The sequence below is a fragment of the Garra rufa genome, chromosome 5 (assembly GCF_049309525.1).
Source record: "Garra rufa chromosome 5, GarRuf1.0, whole genome shotgun sequence".
Taxonomy (NCBI): Eukaryota; Metazoa; Chordata; class Actinopteri; order Cypriniformes; family Cyprinidae; genus Garra; species Garra rufa.
This window is the reverse complement of record NC_133365.1, coordinates 35,195,573-35,217,086: the sequence shown is the minus strand read 5'-3', so window position 1 is coordinate 35,217,086 and position 21,514 is coordinate 35,195,573. Positions and strand designations below refer to the sequence as shown.

Sequence of the window (21,514 nt, the reverse complement as noted above, 5' to 3'; positions counted from 1 at the left end):
CTTGGTTATGTAAATTAGGGTGTTTTTGTTGCAGTTATTTTGCCATTGTGAAAAGCCCTGTAGTATTCATTCTAAAGAATCGGTTCGTTCCGACTATTTATGTTAACTCCCAATGTCCTATAACTGATTTGGTTATGTAAATTAGAGTGTTTTTGTTGCAGTTATTTAATAGCCTATACATTTTTATCTGTTAGCTGTACAAGTTTGATACTGTCACTCTAAAAACAAGTTTCTTTATGGCTCAGATTAGATTATAAATTACACTATTGGATCATTTTTTATTTATAAAAACACATTCCCCTTGGTAACTGCAATGAAGTTAACTACTTTGTTTGTAGCTTGTAGTGTAACTATTGTTTTGAAACAGTAGCTTTATTGTACTTCAAATTATGATTCACTTGTAGCTCGACAAGCTATAATTTAAAGATTCCCAAACACTAAAATTCATGCATTATCATTTAAGTCGGTTCTAAATCCAATCCTTATAAGCCAACTATATTTTGATCAAGATTTTAATTAAAAGACTGTAAATAGAAGAGTTATATTGAAAGAACAGACATATTAAACATAGTAAACCCTTGTTTACTAAAATATCACATTAACTAGAGACCGGTGAGAGGTAAATACACCGGTTCGTCTACCGTGGCAGCGATAAAACAGCACAAAAGCAATATAAACACCAATAAAAGCCTACCTTTCCAGTTGATGTGGAAGATGTAGGACTGCTAGCTTATGAAGACAAACAAGCATCAGGTTGCAAGATGCCCCAGGGTTTGTCCATTCACTGACCTGTACTCCTGTTTGGATTACTTCTGCTCAAAATGTCAAAACAAACAGATGAACAGCTCCTCCTCTCCTGTCTTGGCACAACACCTTCTCCACACCAGATTGTGACCACGTCTGTTTAATGTGAGAGGCGGATTGTGCAATGATAATTATTTGATGTGTTTTTTAAAAATGATATATTCCAACATCAGACTGTTAAACCAACGGCTATAGAAATGAATGAATATTCCCCACAGTACAGTATTTTTAGGCTACCTATTGTAAGAAAACTCACTGCTTCCACATTTTTCAGAAGGCCCTGAAAGATTAAAATAGATTTAGTCAGTTGTTCTTTGCTTTGATCGTGACAGTGAAACAAATGGCTATGCATGCTTTCATGCTGTGCAATATTCCCATGAGAGCAGAGCGGTGCCAAGATACTGATGACAAACATTATTGTGGCATATTTCATATCTTTTTAAATACTACATGCACTGATACTGAATTTTGTTCACTGTGGTAAACCCATTAAATATAGTACATAACACATAATCACACTCTATAGAAAATATTCACACCACAAATAGAAATGTAAATATAATATGCACTAGCTATTTAACCAAATATTCATTATTGCACTTAAATAGAAAAAAATGTACTGTACGGCATTTAACTTATAGAAGCAGTTATTTTTAGAGAGCGCCAGCTGACCTTTGCTCTTAATCCTGTAGTGAATCCTCATATCTGATTTTCTCTGTTTCTGAAACACTCACCCACCACTTCTGTACTGTTTTATTAAATAATTATGAGGATATTGATTTTCTGAAACTTTAAAACTTTACTCTTTCTTGCAAAAGCAGGGTAGAGAGAGAATCGTGAGCATGATCCAATCCAAGCTTCATTCTTTTCATTTGATACATATTTTATTGGCACACTGGAGTATAGCAGTTATACATTTTTAAACATATATCTTTGTTTGAATTCAATTCAGAGTTTTTTTTTTTACACAAACAGTATTGGAATAGTCATCAAAAGCACATTTGGTGGTCGAGAATTATGGTAAAAGCAGATTTCAGTTTCGTAAAGCTTTAGAAACAATGTATGTTTGCAATCTACAACAGTGAATGGGTTACATTGCTTTGTTTGCCAAAGATGTGCTTCCTTTTGAGCCTCACTCAGTTGAGTACTTCAGGCCACACACTTTAATTTATTCCTGCCACCGTTGTGGGTTTTCACCACAGATTTCAATTATATGATCAAATATTAGCTTGACAGACACAACTGTGCATATGGCAGCATATATTTTGATAATCATAAACCTATAGAGAATTTGAGTATCTGCTTAAATACATTTCATAATGAAATCACTTTTCACAAAGCAGTTCACAGTAAAACTGGACTTCAGACACTTGCTGAACCCAACAGCATATTTTCAAGCAAAGACCAGACCCTGAATTATAATTCTAATAGTTTTCTATAAAAACGTTCGATTTTAATCTAAAACATATAGTTTTCCTCATAATAATGTGTTCACCCTATAAAACTGTTACAGTACGTGTAGTTCACATTCTAAACTTCTCACAATAGTTACTGTAGCAAAGCCCTCGGATTGATTGTTTGAGACAAACGATCTATACTAACACGCCTATTGGTCAGTATACTTTTAAAGCTCACAGATAAAAGACGACTGACTCGTATTATAAATTAGCCTAGCACTTTTGCCGGTAACCATTTAACTAGTCCACAGGGCAAAAGCTCGACGAAACAATGGAAATAGCATCTAGTGTTATTATTACACACAGACAAAATATAATACGGCTCGTATATTATAATGACACGATGAAATATATATAACGCGAGGAAAGGTCCCCAGCGTGGTAGCAAAAAGACGCTAGCTACCAGCAACAATGATACAGAAATTATTACAGGGAATTTCAAGCAAGGTTCAAGATGAAGCTCAAAAGACCCTGTAATAATATCTGCTTCATTACATCTACGCCACTCTTTATCACAAGCGGGTTCCTTTCATTCGCCGCCTCGTGAAGTTTTGTCGTCAAACTTTTACGATAAACAGGTCGGATCTGCTACATTTAGCCCCTGGCTAGATAGACCCCGTATTATATGCTGATATTCAAATAATTCTCGTGGAAAAACAGAATTATTGTACAAAAGATTAAAAAAACATGAATTAATGAACAAAGTAGCGAAAACAGATCCACAGTATGTGTCCGAAGCAACCTGGACTCGGGAGAGTGTTTTGAAAATGGCAGTCAAGGGAGAGAATCGCATATTAAGAAACAAAGTGTACAGCAAAGTGCAACAATGATCAAAATGTGCCAAACTTTCACTTACAGCAACGCAATTTCTACCCTAACTTATTTTTTTCAAATCTAAATATACAAAGAAGTCAAAGATATGTTCTGTGTTTGCTCTTTTCAAATGGGAGAACATCAAAACACTACTAAAGTGTTGAGATACGCTACATATATCTTAGGTGGAGGTAGAAAGACTATATTACATATGTACTGTATGAAACATAATTATGTCTGTATCACAAAAGTGAAAAACTATTCGGTATTATTATAGTTTTTTTTCTAGTTAAGACTGAATGATGACTTAATGTGGAGAAACGCAAGCCTGAATATATTTACATATTTCACAAAAAAACTCTTTTAGATATGTGCAAAAAATTGTAGAAAGTGAAGCACTTTGTGTGTGTGAATGTGTTGGTCTAGTGTGAACTGTGTGGCAGTGTGAATTTGGCACAGTGTGTCCATAAAAGTTTCACGTCCAGTGTGCATATGCTGAAACGAGGTGGATTTTGCTCAAATGAAGATGCTGAAGGTGTTGTCTCAAGTTGAGCCCACCACGTCCTGCTTTTCCAGTCTCTTTCTCTTTCTTTCTGCCTGTCATATTCTCTTTCTCTCTCCATTTTCACACCACTGTGCTCACAGAGGGGTCTGACAGGTTGAGCTGGCCGGTAATGTCCGTGGGATATGGCTACAGATGAGGGAGAAACAGAAAGAGGGAAAGTAAGAGCATATATTTTTGTATAATCCTAATATGCACTGTACCTCCTGTGAGCGGTGTTTGGTTCACGTTGTTATGACGGAGGCCATATCTCCACCCACTCTAAGCCATGTTTATCTGTCATCTAGAATAATTTAGCTGCGTTTAAAAAAACAAAACAGACAGGCCTTCTTGGAGTGTTGTAAGATAAATAGACTGAACAAGGTCACGGATTCATTACTGCACAATTGCTTCCTTAAAGCATCATTGCTCACACTTATAGAATGTGCTTCCTTAAACGGGTACCGTATATCACATGCAAAAATGTCTGCACAAGAAACCTGTAATGGCACAGACGAGAGCGCTCGGTCTCCCGGCCCACGGCTAATAATTTACCTGACCTAGAAGTATTGTCTCCATAGTAACTGTCCTAATGAAATATGACAGCCGGACCTGATATGCAGCACAGGGTTCAGTTCATTCCAGTTCCACACAGGTTTCACCCTCAATAGCTCTCAATGATTCTGTTATTATATTGAAAGGTTTATTTATTGTGACACTCTCCACATAGGAAAATATTATACTCATCCATATCGTCCATATGATTTTCTGTCTTCTGTGAAACACGAAAGAAGATATTTTGAAAAATGGCCCTGTGTGTGAGCAGTTGAAGACAAAGGTTTACATAAGCCCTGCAGAATCTGCAAAATGTTAATTATTTTATTCAAATAATAGGGATTATACAAAATACATGTTATTTTATTTTATTTTTTTTAGTACTGACCTAAATAAGCTATTTCACATAAAAGATGTTTACATATATATTATACGCTCACATATGCAACTAACACAATGCATTTAAGAGCCGGGGGATGAAAACTTTTTGAGGGTAAATTTCTTCTGTAACCTCTGAAGGGCAGTACTAAATGATAAAAATATGATTTTCTTCATTCTGTTCAAAATTTTTCACCCCTGGCTCTTAATGCATCGTGTTTCCTTCTGGAGCATCATTGAGCATTTGAACCTTCTGTAATAGTTACACATGAGTCCCTCAGTTGTCCTCAGTGTGAAAAGATGGATCTCAAAATCATACAGTCATTGTTGGAAAAGGTTCAAATACACAAAAATGCTGAAAAACCAAAGAATTTGTGGGATATGAAGAATTCTTCTGAAGAACAGTGCGCAGTTTAACTGCTCAGGACTGCTAAAAAAAAAAAACAGCTGTGGATCATTCAGGTAACAACACAGTATTAAGAATCAAGTGTATGTAAACTTTTGAACAGGGTATTTTTTTTTAGAAATTCAACCTTTGGACTATATGTAAACATCTTTCATGTGAAATATCTTATGCAGGTCAGTACTAAATAAAAAATATCATGCATATTGTATGATCCCTCTTATTTTGGTCAAATAATTAACATTTTGCATGTGTAGACCCAACTGATTTTCAAATGATTGGGAATTGTTTTAAAACATTGTTCAAAATATCTAAGTGTATATTCGGCAGAAGAACTAAAATCATACAGGTTATGAGCAGGGTCGGAAATTAACAAGGGCTTGTTGCAAAAATGTCACCAAAATGAACAAAAAAGCTCCATAAATACAACATAAATGGGCAAAAATGCCCCTGCACAATTAAACATGTTTTACAGCTGAGCTGTCATGATTAAAATAAAATGTGAAAATGAATGAAAATTGTCAATTTGTGTAATTACATTTAGATTACATTTACAATTACATTTAGATTCACTCAGATTGCTTTTACACAGTTTTGTGCAGCATTGAGCCTTATAACCAAATGCGTTTTTTATAACTTGTGCTAGACGTCATGGACTGACATGAAGCCAGAAAGTGACGTGCCCAAAAGGAAACAAAAAAGTTTTAGTGTTTCCAATATTGATATTAATAATCATTATTACAATATAAAGAACAGTAAATTGAAGTATTTGACATTAAAGACAACATATGGGTTTTATAATAAGGTGATTATAAAAATTGACCTCACAAATGTAAAACAAAATAGGTTATAATCAGTGAAGCTATGAAATAAATCTTTTATTTACATTGTATCTGCACTGTATTGGATATAATGAGACAATAGCTCAACAATAGCTCTGAGGTTTTCAGCGCTGACTAATCTACGCGACTAATCTAGCCATTGATTGGCCAATGCGTTCAACAGAAATGTGTTTGATTGGTTATAAGGCTCAACGCTGCACAAAACAGCGTGCAAAAGAAATCTAATGCAGTGCGAGTAAATATATATAGCCCCTTAATGAAAAAGTTCATTTCTGCCCCTGGTTATGAGTTAAAGGTTACTGAAGATGTTCATTTTTGGGTGACTTGTCCTTTTAATTCGCTACAGCTTTGAAAATTATTGACATAGTTTTGGATATATATAAAAAAGCGTGGCTTTCGTGGGTGTTGTGATACCCTCGCTCATAACAACGTTGTTTATGGTGTTCCAAGTCAATTGAGAGTCATAACCACAGTGCCCCCTGTCTACAAACAGGGGAACAGCTTTACAGCTCTATTCTACAACAACCAGAAGGTTCATGCTGGTAGAGGAAGAGAGAGGCAGTGTGGCATGTGGTGTGGACACCGACATTCAAAACGCCATTCAAATCCATTTATAGAAAACACTGATAGAAAAGAAAAGGATGATTAGGACTGTGATGGGTAAATATCAGTTCAAAAAGACATTCTGACACTGTTTAGCTAGTAGACTTCGTATCTGCACCTATTCTGCCTTCATCTTTAGAAACATATCAGGTTTTGTTAAAACACATTTTGCACCCTCACCTCTGTAAATGATTTCTGAGGGAAAAACCACCTGAATTGTGAGAATATTTTGTTGTAAACCATCAAGCAAATGAGCTGCCAATCAGAGTAATTTGTCAGTTGAGGGTGCATGCAATAAAGCCCCAGGTCAGTCATTGCCATACCCAGAAAATGCCTAGCGAGCAATTGAATAAGAATCCAGCCTAAACCAATTAAAGTAATGCAATGAAATAGTCTGTTTGTGCTTGCACATTTGTTTATATTGAATCCTCAGAGCCGGTAGCTGTTTGGTTTGAGAGCTTTGTCTTATTAAACCTGTGGGACTAAAGAAACACGATGAGGAGGCGTTTGTGTGAACGAACTCAATGGAAAATCTAGCTCTGAGAGTTCAATACATTGTAAACGTAAACCCATCTGAGCAGCGTTTCCTGAAAATGAAAGGTGTTTTTTTTATTCATAGAACTGCAAAGAAAACATTGGATGGTTAAAAATAAAGGGATCTTGGTAGTGCAGGCCTGCCGGGGGAACAGCCCAGGTTAGGTTATTTTAGCGTCGCTCGTCTTTGGCTGTTAACGGTGATACTGTGCATCGCGGGAGGCATACAGGGTGACTTTGTGACAGCAACCACAAAAAATGGGACAATAAAAGAAGGATGAGGCACATGGAAATAACTGTTACAGGACTGAGCGGTGAGAGGAGAGACACACGAGTACACATAAAGAAAGGAGAAAAGAAAAGAGCATAAAGTAAAGTCACATCCAGGTTAGGCGCGGGAGAAAGACCAGCACAGGCGCTTAGAAAGGAGAAGCTACCTCACCCCCTCCTGCAGGGTCAAACCCACAAGCCCCCCAAAATCTGCTCCTCGGGTTCCCTCTCCACACTTTCCCTGGCCGCTAGATCCCTGATTGGGCTTTCCCAACAGATGTCTGGATGGAGTATAGATGGCTGACTGACAGACTCCATGTGTGAGGGTGAAGATAGTCTGAGATGAGACGTTTGTTTTGGAGAGGAGAGATGAGATGACAGGAAAAGGAAGAGAGTGAAAGAAACAGGGCAGGCTGAGGAGAAGAGGAAGAGAAAGAGGAAAAGAGCGAGAAGATAGAAGTACAGGCAGGGCGTCATTTTCTTAATCTTCTTACCGTGTCTTTGGACGACCTACGTCTCTTGATGTTGGAGGCCAGGTTGGTACTGATGGACCTAAAAGAGGCTTTCTTTTTGGGGTCGGGCTCTGCTCTACCACTTTTCCTATCCTAAAATAAATATACAGTATATGTAGAACAATTATTCGTGCTCTCTGGAAGAGCGCGTTTGGTTTCCAACCATCACCACCCACCTTGACTACTAATGGTACTAGCCTGCTAATTTTAGTGCTTATCACAATTAACGTGGCGTCTCCTGTCCACTCTCCATCTTGGCTGTGAGTCAGAACGGTGCTTTTGCGCACTCACAGCGCTCTACAAGGAAAGAGCACACTGGCATAGACTGAGTAAGAATATGTACATAAAATCTTACTTAGACTCTTTTACAATCCTGACACTCTAGAGAGGGGAGGAGGAGGACTGCTGTGGATCGTGTGAACGGACCACACTCATCCACAGTTCTGCGACTCCGTAAATGGAAAGCCAAAGCATTAGCAAAGGAAAAAAGCAAAATGAACGTAATCGGATGGGGAAAATAAAACAGGCTTCGTTTTGAAAGGGAGATGTTCTTGTGTTTTCAAGGAAAATGAACAACTCATCTATAAACAGTTGAAACTTAACACAGTTCCTTGGCATTATACCCCGGTGAGGGTATAATGGGCGTATGAAGGAAGGAGGAAGGGATGCGCAGGCTCATAAGAGGAGACGAGAGTGTCGGGAAGGGGGTTGGTGAGTTCAACCAGAAGACATGCAATACATGGAACCAAAAAGGGAATGCAAAATGAATGACATGACAGTTGACCTTGGCTGGCACCGTCACTCCCTCATTGACTAGCACATTTGGACCCCTACAGTGAGCGACTCAAAATGTGACCATCTGCAACTGCACTTTACTTTACAGCAATGTATGAATAATTTTAACCACAAACAGGTTAGGAAACCAGTTTACACCAATGGTGTACAAGAGTTTTTAAACCTTTTTTTAAGGTTTGAAAAACTATAATACCATATTCAATAAAAGTTTCAATTTATTGACTTAAAAAATGTCATGTTGTGTGACCATCAATTACAGAGCAAAAAATAGTCTTTAAAGGAATAGTTCACCCCAAAAAAATTTAAGTTCTGTCATCAAGTACTCACCCTCATTTTGTTCCTAACAATTAAAACCTTCGTTCATCTTCAGAACACAAATTAAAAGATTAGTTAATTTGAAGAACCAAAATTTACAGATAATGTACTCACCCCATTGTTATCCAAAATGTTCATGCTTTTTTTTCTTCAGTCATGAAGAAATTATGTAAAGAACCTCCAGTTCAATACAGTTAGGGTATGTTAAGAAACTCCCATCTCATTTTCTCCTCCAACTTTAAAATCACCCCACATCGCTGCAGACTTACCTACCCAACGTTTACAAATTAAACATGCAAAGGTGGTCAAATGCCCTTTATCGAAAAAAAAGGTAAAACAGCAGTGTAGGACAATTTTGAAGTTGGAGGAGAAAAGAAGATGCATTGTTAAGCATTGATGCATTGTTTTTTCCCCCAAGCCATATCCCACCTGAACCACACTTAACACACCTCAGTATTGGCCATGTTGATCAACTCACAAACCTTTTGTATATAGCACATATGCACATTCGTTCTGCCTATGGACATCTTTTTTTCTGTATATTTTTATTACCACTGTTATTTATATTTTATTGTTTATATTAGTATATTAACTTTATGTATGTCTGCAGTGCACTATGTTTGTACTTTCTGTACTGGAAGCTCCTAACACCAAGACAAATTCCTTATGTGTGTGAACACACTTGGCAATAAAGCTCTTTCTGATTCTGATTCTGATTCTGATTCAGATTGAGGCTAGACAAGACCCTTATTCCTTGGCTGGGATTGTTTAGAGCCCTTTGACGCTGCATTTAAACAGCATTTTGGAAGTTCAAATTCACAGGCAAAATTGAAGTCCACTATATGGTGAAAATTCCTGAAATGTTTTCCTTAAAAACGTAATTTCTTTTCGACTGAAGAAAGAAAGGCATGAACACCTTGGATGACAAAGGGGTGAGTACATTATCTGTAAATTTCCGTTCTGGAAGTGAACTACTCCTTTAAGATATTTTTGATAAATCTGAGAGCTTTCTTATCCTGCAAAGACAGCAATGCAACTATCATCATCATCTGGGCAAAAAAAATGCAAGTCATATTCTCTATGTCGAAATCTTTAGTCGTGTATACGAAGACTGTTTTATGTACAGCGTGTGTATTCCTCTGCATGTAAACAAGGCGCAGCGCATCTGGGATCTATGTCAGAATCTATGTCTATGTGTTTGTGCACAAACAGTATTCTTGTAGCTTCATAAAATGAAGTCTGAACCACTAATGTCCCATGGACTATTTAACAATGACTTTACTACCTTTTTAAGCATTGAACATGGTAGTACCGTTGCTGTCTTTGCAGGGTCAGTAAGCTCTCAGATTTCATCTTAATTTGCGTTCCGGAGATAAATGAAGGTCTTACAGGTTTGGAGCAACATGAAGGTGAGTAATTAATGACAGAATTTTCATTTTTGGGTGAACTATACCTCTAAATACAATTTTCAAGGTAAAACATATTTTCCCTTCCAATATCATGAATTATTTAGTATCATTAAGTTTTTTGGAGAGTAACACCACATGACATTTTAAAACATTTACTTGCCTTATCATAAAAAAATGATCATGCTAAATTATCTAATATTTAAGAAACTCACTAATCATGAAACACAGCTAGGCACAGTTCCTGTTTTTTATGCATGATGGTTGAATCGCATGACTTGGATTTTGTGGGCAAATATTAAATATAAATAATCAGAAGCAAATATTTGATATTTTAGAATTTTTCTTTCCTAAAAATAATAATAGATAATTATGTGAAATTAGAATTGTTCTCCAAAAATGGACTTTAATCCAAAGTCCAAAGCCAACCAAAATGCTTCTGTAAAGTAAAGTGCATTAAACAGCTTTTTTGTAAGATATTTAAAATTCTTTCAGCATTTGTGAATCATTAGTCTGGCTCTTTTAAACAACATTGCAAAAGAAACAATAAACAAAAATGCCCACAATAAGATTTTCATCTGTTTTCACATAATGCATTCTGTAGAAAGGGTGACCGTACAAGCTCCTTTAACCGTCAGTGCTTTCATCCATTGCATTTCAAAGCCCTGTGATGAGGTAGTGCCTCTGGAGTGGGCAGCTAGCCCACATCACATGGGCTCCTGATCTGCTCCTGGCTCGCTCTGGTTTGAAATGCAAATGCATCCAGGGCAGATTTGTCTGTTCATGCATTCGGGAAGCAGTTGTGTGTTCGGCTTTTGCATACGTTGCATGTGCACCTGGAATAAGCGTGCCGGGTTTTGTGTGGAATAATTGATTTTAGCTTTCAGGGTAAAATTATTCATCAGCACAGTTGGTCACCAATAGCGTTGGTTAAACATCCATATTGGCCTATTCTGATGGGAATTACATGGAGGCTCATTTGCAATTAAATTATATAAGCATTATTTTTCTTTACTCAAGAAACAGTGGGAGGAAAATCCATCAAAAAGACCTCGTCCTGTGGTCAAATATATATATTTTTGTTCATTTCAAATTATGAGCCTTAAACAATGCCCGACATCTGACATAAAGTGGGTGGCACATGTGGGTGTATTATCCATGCAGCATTGTCTTGGTGATTCAAGTAGGCGGTAAAGCCAGAAGGTTAGAACACTTAACTCTATATAACATGACTCTCTGATGTGTGAAGTCAATCACATAGCTGTCGGCTTTAGACACTTGATCCATTAGTTAGATTTACTTGGTTTTGGCTTGTGGTGAAATATGTGCCTGCACATGAGTCTAAAGTAACAAGGCCACGCTCAATGACTTGCTTCCCATTAGGAAAAGTAATCTCGCTTCAACAACGCACTAACTTTCACAGCAGCTCAAAGCTGTAGTCATGTGTTGTGCAAGCCAGCCAGGTCTCAAGTCTCAAACGGACTGACCTTGTTACTTTTCGCCAAACATCCGGGCATCATGTTGGCCTGTGACCCATTGTGTATGGATACAGCTGGAGGCCAGCAGCAGACAGACACTGATCTGTATAGGGCGTGAGGACACTTTGATCCCGCTAGAGCCCAGCAGGGACGTTCAGCTGGCCTGCTCAGCATGCCTCTTCCTGACTCCACAGCAGCATCACAGGCTCCTTTAGTGTGTGTGTGTGTGTGTGTGTGTGTGTGTGTGTGTTTGTCAAGCTGTTCAATAAAAGCAATGCCACTGGTCGTAGTGAGGCTGCAGGAGCTGCTTGATCATGCTGCGCAGTTCAATTGGATGGTAAGAGACGTGTCTTTGCATAGATCTGCAGAGAACCACTCTTATTTTGGAATTATTTTGGACACTTGTGTGCTGTTGCATGGCCAAATGTCCAAATTTTTGCATATTCCTGTCATCTTTTTTACCTTGAGGCATTTTTGTACTACTGTGAGATAGGGCTGTGCAAATAATCAGATGCGATTCTCATGCGCATTTCGTCAGTAATGCCAGTTCTGCGATTAGTCGTAAATCTCCATCACGTGCTGTCAGATGGAGTGGCATTTACTACACAGAGCCGTAGTTCAATGCCAAGCTACGCAATATCGTGTTCATTTTCGTGAGGTGATACATCTCCAATAATGCATGCAATATTGCGTAGCTTGTCAATGGACTATGGCTCTGTGTAGTAAATGCCACTCCATCTGACAGCACGTGATGGAGATTTACGATAAGATGCGCATGATAATTGTATTTGATAATTTGCACAGCCCTACTGTGAGATTTTTCACTTAGTATATATTCACAATCACATTATATTTATTCTATCTGATCTCATGAGGAAAACGTATCACTGCAGTTTCCAATAGAAATTTAACAGAAACAGTTATGATCACAGCTCTGTTTTTTGTTTTCTGTATATAACAAGCTTGCTCGGTAGCTTAGCCGGTACAGAATTGGACTGGACTTAGGATCCAGAATCCTTGGGTACAAATCCCATGAAATACATGACTTCCAATGAAAGAGCTGAAAGATGAGAGATCAAAAACAAGCTTAAACGGCATGCTTGCGATTGCATTTTTACATCACATTCGCTTTTGTTCATACTATCGGGTAGGTTTAGGTGTAGTGCGGGTTATTTTAAAATGTGGCAGAGCATTAGAGTTATAGCACCAAGGCTAGCCACGGTGAAACATATACAATGTCACATAAAACGTACCATATGTACATTCAACTGTTCTGGAGAAACAAAAAAATAAACATTCTTTTAGCGCCACTCAGTGGAATTTCACACTGAATATGTCACAAAACATACATGGTGGAATGTATTTCGCGTCTTGCGAAAAGTTCCCACAGGTACGTTTTCACCATGAGATCACGTTGGCTTTAGTAATATGGTCTAAAGCTATTTTTTTTTTTAAGATTTTGATGCCCATACTTATTTTCCCATATGCCAAAACATAAAATGACAATATGAAAGTAAAGTATTTCATTTTGCAAACAACATGGTTTCTTAATAATATAACTTAATATTTGTTACTATTTAATATTAATACACATTACTGTACAAAAATTGAGCTAGTAAGATTTTTTTCAAGACATTAATACTTTTATTAAACAAAGATTTATTAAACTGATCAAAAGTGAAAAGGAAAAAAAGTTGAAAATATATTTTAATTAAATGCTGCTCTTTTGAACTGTTTATACTAATCTAAGGGTCCTAAAAAAGGTATCAGTTTCCACAAAAAATATTAAACAGCACTTTTAATATAACTGTTTGTTGGATTGATTAATTGATTCCTGATTAATCAAGTAATACTGAAGATTTGAGTAACAGCAGCTTTGCCTTCACAGGAATAAATTACATTTTAATTCACATTTTTAAGAAAACAGTTTTCTTTTTTTCATTAGGTAAGCATGAGATTATTCAGATACAATTTTTGATATTTTTTTACTAGCGGGTGCAGGACACTATTGTAATTTATGTGAGTGAGGAAAGCGAAATATAATAAACTGTGACATATTATACCCAAAAATTCTTTATACCAGTAAAATTGATTTAAATGTGGGACCAAAAATTTGATTTGACATTTTGACCTGACCATGTCTTGTTACATACCTTTCTATCAAAGTTATCTGACATTATCAAGATAAATTAGTTCTGACACAGTTTAACTTTGAGTTCTTGTCATATTTTATTACCATTTTCTAAACTATAGCCAATAAACTGTGATAATGTGAGAAATGTTGAAGGTGTCTGAATACATTTTGGTTTGACTGTAATTCATTTGTGATTATTAAGATGAAAGTGTTCTGACACAGTTTAACTCTGAGTTCTTATCATACTTTATTACCATTTTCTAAACTATAGCGAATAAACTGTGATAATGTTGAAGGTATTTGAATAATTTTTGTTTTGACTGTAACTATAAGAGACTTCTGAACAGTAGTGTATAAACATTTTTCCAAACTGTAAAAATCCCTTCATCTTTCTTAGCCAATTTCACAGTTGGCTTTATAGGCATCATCATATTTGGGAGCCCTTGGCATCAGAAAGTAAAAAAAAAAAACAATCCTGATCTAAAAGAAAGCTCATTGTAATATTTTTACAACAGAAATTCAGTGTTGAGCATGCATTAATATATTGACAAACTCTTTAGTTCACTGCACCATTCGCTGCTCAGTTTGACTGCCTTATTTTAGGTTTGCTTCTTTGGTGATGTGTTATTTTGTGCCTCATCATGACCTTTAAGTCGCATCATAAATGCATGACAGACATGCGACTAGAAGACTTCTTTGTTCTATGGCAAAAACCACTGGGCTGTTTTTTGGATGTAATAGTGTTTGGGGGGATGGGAGACAGTTGTACCTGTAGGTTCTTCCTCCAGACGTTAACTGCTGCAAAAGCCAGCTGCATCTGCTTCCTGCGTGCATCCTTGTGTCGCTTGTATGCAATCTCAATGAAGATGAGGAAGATCCCGGCAACGATGCCACCAGCCACCAACATAAACACGCCTGTGTGATTAAAAAATTAATTTGATCATTTCCAGACAGTCTTCAATGTGACTAAGAGGGCAACAGACAGACCAATAATAAGGCCTGTTTATACTGACAGAGATTCATTTTCAATTTTTGGCGACATAGCCTTCAGTGATATGACAATTGGTATTAATTAGTTTTAATTTAATGCAAATGAGCAGAGACATAATGTGGCTACCAATCTGCGGCCTGATACAGCTGGATGCTACAGTCAAGTAGAAAGCTTTCTAGCAGCCAACAGCACTGAAACTCAACTTTAAGGAATTTGATCAGTGTCAACAGCTCTTTAGAAAGCAATAGGGAAATTGTGAGAGGCAGATCATACCTGCCATATTCTCAAAAGTGAGCGTGGCTGGTGCATTGCTTCTGGAGTCGCACTCCTGATAACGGACCCAGGTTTTATCCAAGTCCTCCATGAAGCCATTCTCATGGGAACTGTTAGTTTAGAGACCCAACACATCAGTCAAACAATCCGTTATTCCAGAAATAGAAACAGCTGACAGATTGCAGTAAACCTAGGGATTAGCTGAAAGGAACAGAGAAAAAAGAGAAAAACAAACAAAAGTATAGCTGCGCATTGCAGATCATTAGTCCTGATTAAGATTACCTGAGGATGGCCAGTGAGACATTTTGCTTCCATGGGCTGTCTTTACGCATACCGATACCGAATCCAGAGCGGAAGAACAGCTCTCCTGTGGTGACCAGGTCACATTTTTGCGAGGCCTCAAACTCCAACACTGCTGAATCCCATATAAACGCGTGGAGTTTGCTATGGGTAGAAAAAAGTATACATAAAATTACCTACTGTAAACATGTCTTGATACAATAAACTTTGCATTTTTTCAGTTTAAAAGTATTTTTCTTTCCCTATTTGCAATATCGTTCATACACTGTCAAAAATTCTGGGTTAAAAACAACCAGTGCTGGGTGAAATATGGACGAACCCAGCAGTTTAGGTAAATGTTTAACCCAACCTTCTAGGTAGTTTTATTTAACACAACTATTGTTTAAAAATGACTGTATTTCTTGCTTAAAATGAATTGAATAAATTAATAACGTATACAGTAGTCAACATTTACAGTGGATCAAAAAAAATCATAAGTTGTCCTAAGACAAGAACAGGTATTGTTTTGGTTTTAGGACAACTTTGATGGAAGGTTTTTATCCGCTTCAAATATTGACTACTGTAAATAATAATCAACATTTTTTAAATTGACTAATGATAAATGTCCATCTTTTGATTATTGCTGATGCCTCTATTAATTATTTAATTTACAACATATTTTGAGATTTTAAGCCAGCCATATAGTAATTTTAAACAACAGCTGAGTTAAATAAAACTACCCAATAGGTTGGGTTAAACATTTAACTCAACAGCTGGGTCAAAACAACCCATTCGCTGGGTTTGTCCATATTTCACCCAACGCTGGGTTGTCTTTAACCTAGTATTTTTTTAAAGTGTAGATTTTTAAATATGTCTATTTTAGGCTGCATCATTTAATTCAGTAAAAACAGTAATACTGTGAAATAATATTATGATTTTAAATAACATTTGTTTAATTAAAGCTGAATTGTCAGCAGCCATTACTTTATTTGGTCCTTAAAAACATTCTTCTTATTATTATTAATGTTGTAAACAAATGTGTTGCTTAATATTTTTGTTGAAACCACAACACATTTTTTCCCCTCAGGATTTTTTAATGAAAGTTCTTTACTGCCACTTTAGATCAGTGTATTAAACATGAATTTTAAAACATCTAAGTATTTTGGTACTTTGTCCTCCTTTTGCTTTAATGTCAGCAGCACACAAGCTGCATTTACTCCACAAGTTCGTGAAACCGGATGATTCATTTGATGCAGCATGATTTGAGAATGATCCAAAGAACATCTTGTGCTTCCAGTGGAAGCGAGATGATCTGTCTGTACAAAGAGTCACATGATAAATGCAACAAACTGACATTTCATTAGTGACCTTGAAATATTTCTGAATCTTAAGTATTTATTCTTCATGTCACAATGTTTCTTTGTTCTACATTTTTCAAAATCCTAAACTTTGTTTACTCAGTTTAAATGAGATAAGATTAAATCCCAGGTGTCTCAGACATCTGGATTTAAAAAAAACACAACACTTTCACCTCTACTTCTTTTTACACCAATGCCTGAGAACTTGCATCTTCTAAATGTAGATAAGCGGAACTAATTTCTGGAGATTATAGTACTCCAGATGTTAAAAATCAGTAGGGAAAATGTATTAAACACACTGGCAGTCTGCCATCTGTTCCTGTCTTAGCCTTGTAGTGAATGCCCTTCTTTAAAATACAACTCCCTACCCTGCTTTGTATTCAGCATCAATACTGTACTGAATCACTCTAACAGGGGTTTAGCCTCTTTCTGCTCTTCGCACACTCACTAAGGGGAGCGGACTATGTGTCACCCTTTGTACTAACTGGTAATTTAGCTTTCTGCTGCCCACTTCCTGGCATCGATATCTAGGCCCAGCCCCTAAATGAAGTACTTGAATATTGTGCTTTTAAGATTTAAAACAACAGCTTCCACTAAACCTGTTCTAATGGAACAATGGGTTGTAAAAGTATTATAAGAGGAAACTCGATTGTTGACTGACTTGTCTCGCACGGCCTGGATGGCTTCAGCAGCGCTCTCGTAGTTGTGCTTTTCCATGTGGCGGTACATGGTGCTTAGCTCAACTTGGCGCCGGAAGTAAATGTCCACAGAGCTCTGCTTCACTGTGGCGTAGATGAACTTGTCTGATGGGTTTCGCAGCTGGAATACAAGGTAACAGTGGGACGGTCTGGGAGAACTGTGATAAATGGGTGCTACGCAAGATAAATTTATTCAAAACATGCTGAATAATTAAAGTAAACTGGTGTTTGGTGCATGCAAATCAAAAATATAGACTTTTTTGTCTTTGCATTTTCATGAAATATTTCTGAGAGGAAAATGGCTGTGGGAATAGAGGCAAACCAAGTTAAGCGTGACCTAAAAATGTTCATATTTCTGTGCACCTATAACTGTAAGAATAACACAATTGTAAATTTATCATTTGTGAGAAAATCTTTTTTTTTTTCAAAATCTCTTTTTCAAATGTTTACATCGAGTCCTTTGTAAATTTTCAGCCCACATGACAGAACTGACATAGGTTGTTATGATGAAACAAAGCAAATAAAAATAACCTTTGCGAACAAATGACCCGTAATTACATGTTCTCGTCCTGCTTAATTATACGTGGTGTTTTTATAGCGTGTGAAATGTGAAATCTCGGTGCACACTAATTTAGAGACTTATTTGATATTCTGTTGTATAACATGCAAAGCCGCTTCATATTTAGCGCTTACCCTAGGGTCGTTGATGCCGGTAATGCGCTCCTCAGGCCGATCCAGCACTAGGAAGGCTGCCAAATTGGCAGTATAGGACGCAACTATAATCATAGCAAAACCAGCCCACACCATACCTAAAATCCTTGCTGAAAAGCTCCGAGGGGCACCTGTGAACGTAAGCGGAGAGGTGAGAGCGATAAAGAAAATGATGTTTACTGCTAAATCAATCAAACACGCAGTCAGCAGTATTTCCACCTCACAGCGCCAATAGACCGAATAATAATCTTAATGCTGATGTCTACCTTCTCCAATGCCGGAGTTCAAAAGTACACCCCAGGAGAACCACATAGCAGAGGATAAGGTGAGGGCATCTTCTTCTTCCTCTTCACTATTTACTTTAAACCTTCCAAACGGGCTGCAAAGCAAAGCGCATATCACTCAGAGACAGATGCTTTTAAACTGCATCCAGAAAATGTTGTAAATCTTCAGCAAAACTTCTTAGATCTTCTGCAAACTTTCTTAATATCAAGCTACATTCTCACATCTGTGTGTTCAGTCATTCCTACATCTATCCAAGGATGAGGTGTAGTTAACCCGAAAATTAAAATCCTGTCACTGTTGTGTCATTTTCTTAATAATTTTCTTTCTTCTGCACAACACAAAATATATTTTGAAGAATGTTGACTATTCATTGTATTATTTTTTTTTATTGTAGACAATGTTTTTATTTTGTATAGACATATTTCTTGTATTTCCAATATTTCCAAAATTAGGGAGACCCATTTCCACTACTGAATAAAAAATAAAAAAGGTTAACTGTGACTTTTTATCTCACAATTTAAACCTTTTTTCTCAGAATTGTGAGATACAAACTGACAATTGAGTTATAAAGTCAGAATTGCATCACATAAACTCGCCATTCTGAGAAATAAACCCACAATTCTGAGAATAAAGTAACATTTATGAGAAATAATTCTCACAGTTCTGACTTTTTTCTCAGAATTCTGATATAAGTTCGCAACAAGTTAAGTCAGAATTGCGAGATATAAAATCGCAATTGCGAGTTATAAAGTCAGAATTGTGAGATATAAACTTGCAATTGCAAGTTAAGTCAGAATTGCGAGATATAGGCCTGATTTCGTAGACAGGGCTTAGCCTAAACCAGTATTAGGCCATAGTTCAATTAAAACATTTAAGTCATTTAAATGTGCCTTAGAAAAAACATTACTGGTGTGCATCTTGAGACAAAAACTGAGATATAAACTCACAATTCTGAGAACAGTCTTTTTTCCCCCTCAAAACTCGCAATTGCGAGAAAAACAGAATAGCAATTTTTTATCTCACAATACTGACTTTATTTCTCACAATTGTGAGTTATATCACACAATTCTGAGAAAAATGTCAGAATCGTAAGTTTGTATCATACAATTCTGAGAAAAAAAGTAAGAATTGTGAGGAAAAAGTTGCAATAACATTTTTTTTTTGTGGCAGAAATGGGCTTTCATACAAAATATCTTCCTTTGTTTTCCAAAGAACAAAATATACAGCTTTTAGAATGACATGAGAGTGAATAAATGACAACAGAATTAACATTTTTGGATGAACTATTCCATAAAGGTGTGATGCATATAACAAATTTTGTGCTTTACCTGAAACGGTCTAATAGGTAGAGCATCACCGCCACAACATGGACCGATAGACCCACCAGTAACCACAGAGTGCTCTGAAAAGGCTGCATGAACGAGTCCAGTGTACTGCGTGGTATTTCCTGCAAAACAACACAGCTTTATCCAATCCAACAAACACCCCCCACATTGCCACATGCATCGCCATATGGAGCATCAAATGGAGTCTACATCTACACTGGTCAGAGGTGTATTAATAGATTTCACTGTACTTCAGAGTCAATTGATTTATCACAGCATTTTCTCAGTACAGAGATAAGCCCACTTCAGGGAATTCAATTAAATCAAGAAACTGTAATACTATTTCCGTCCCAGAAAATCATGTTCTCAGAGGATTTTCCCAAAAATTAATTACATTTCAGATACTTTATTTGAAACTTGATGCTGAAATCTTAAATGAAACTGACCCCAGATCCTCCATTAGAGTTTTTTTTTTATGTGGAACAGAAGAGATATTTTGAAGAACTGGTTTTGCCCATACATACATTTAAAAAAAGGAAATTCAGTTTTTGAATGAACTGTCCCTTAAAGTCTGTACATTCAAATGATGATCTATAGGGCATCTGAGGCTCACCTTTTTGACAAGTATTGTGAGCCCTTGGTACTTAAACGGTTTTGAGAACTCTATATACTGGGCTCGTTCATTGTTGATTGTAAGTGGAGCCACGATCATGTCTGCCAAGCCACTCAGGAGCTCTCCCATCATGCCATTCCACTCCTTCTTGTTGCTGTTATTTACCTGGAATCAGGGAGATAAAGCTAAGCAATCTGTCATGTCCAAATGCACTTTACTTGATGTATATTTCAGCAGATTCTTAACAGCTCTCTGAAGAAAGACTTCGAAATGAGCAGACAATAGCTGCATGACCTTGGAAAAGACAAAGCTTTGGGCAGGTGAAGAATCAATAAAGTTATCATATTACTCACACGCTCCTGAGTGCCAAATTTGCCATCAGCCACTAGATGCACTTCATAGGTGAAGTTCATTGTCATTGCAAGTTTGATCAAAAGGTCAATGCAGAAGCCATAGCAGCACTGAGGCACTATGGGGCGACCTATAGAGATACACAAGCCAGTCAGATCTGGACAAAGCACTTTAGTCCAACAAACTGCATATAATATAATACATAATGCCTACCTGGAATGGTCTCATTAGGGCCTGTGCAGATCACTTTTTTGATCAAGACTCCATTTACAGTGTACTCTTCTTTACATGTTCCATCTCTTAGTGTTGGTTTCACATAGACAAAGGGCTCTTGATGAATGGTGACAATCTACCAAAGTAACAAGAGAACTGAATGTCAATGGAGGTTTCATTTTATTTTTTTTATTTAGAAAACAAATAGTATGCATAAAAAGCCTTGCAATAAACTACCTTTAATCTTGTTGACATCTGATATCCCTTTGGCTTTTCAGTCTCTCCTCCTGGCCAAATAATCTTCCTCTGAGTGTTCATTACAACCTGGAACAAAATGTATTCCTGTCAACAACCATCATTCATTTTCATTGCTATAAATTAATTAATTCCTACATACAGTCAAACCAAAATTTATTCAGACACCTTTAACATTTCTCACATTATCACAGTTTATCCACTATAGTTAAATAAATGGTAATAAAATATGACAAGAACTCAAAGAGTTGAACTGTGTCAGAACAAATTCATCTTGATAATCATCAGATAACTTTGATAGAAAGTAACATGGTCAGGTCAA

General features: G+C 36.8%; 1 protein-coding gene across 4 annotated transcripts in view; it reads right to left on the bottom strand.

The window, feature by feature from the left end:
* Positions 1–1,666: 1,666 nt before the first annotated feature.
* grin1b (glutamate receptor, ionotropic, N-methyl D-aspartate 1b) overlaps positions 1,667–21,514 on the bottom strand; it is a 34,989-nt gene continuing 15,141 nt past the window's right edge. For 2 of the 4 annotated variants that reach the window (XM_073839895.1, XM_073839896.1), the window contains 13 exons: positions 21,175–21,261; positions 20,938–21,073; positions 20,727–20,854; positions 20,374–20,538; positions 19,764–19,882; positions 18,417–18,529; positions 18,133–18,281; positions 17,403–17,560; positions 15,387–15,548; positions 15,105–15,214; positions 14,610–14,755; positions 7,695–7,805; positions 1,667–3,765 (listed from right to left, as the gene is read on the bottom strand). In XM_073839895.1, coding sequence (XP_073695996.1) covers positions 3,700–3,765; positions 7,695–7,805; positions 14,610–14,755; positions 15,105–15,214; positions 15,387–15,548; positions 17,403–17,560; positions 18,133–18,281; positions 18,417–18,529; positions 19,764–19,882; positions 20,374–20,538; positions 20,727–20,854; positions 20,938–21,073; positions 21,175–21,261 — 1,650 coding nt within the window. In that variant the 3' untranslated portion in view covers positions 1,667–3,699. The remainder of the gene's footprint in view (positions 3,766–7,694; positions 7,806–14,609; positions 14,756–15,104; positions 15,215–15,386; positions 15,549–17,402; positions 17,561–18,132; positions 18,282–18,416; positions 18,530–19,763; positions 19,883–20,373; positions 20,539–20,726; positions 20,855–20,937; positions 21,074–21,174; positions 21,262–21,514) is intronic. The other 2 variants (XM_073839897.1, XM_073839898.1) reach the window with 1 other exon arrangement.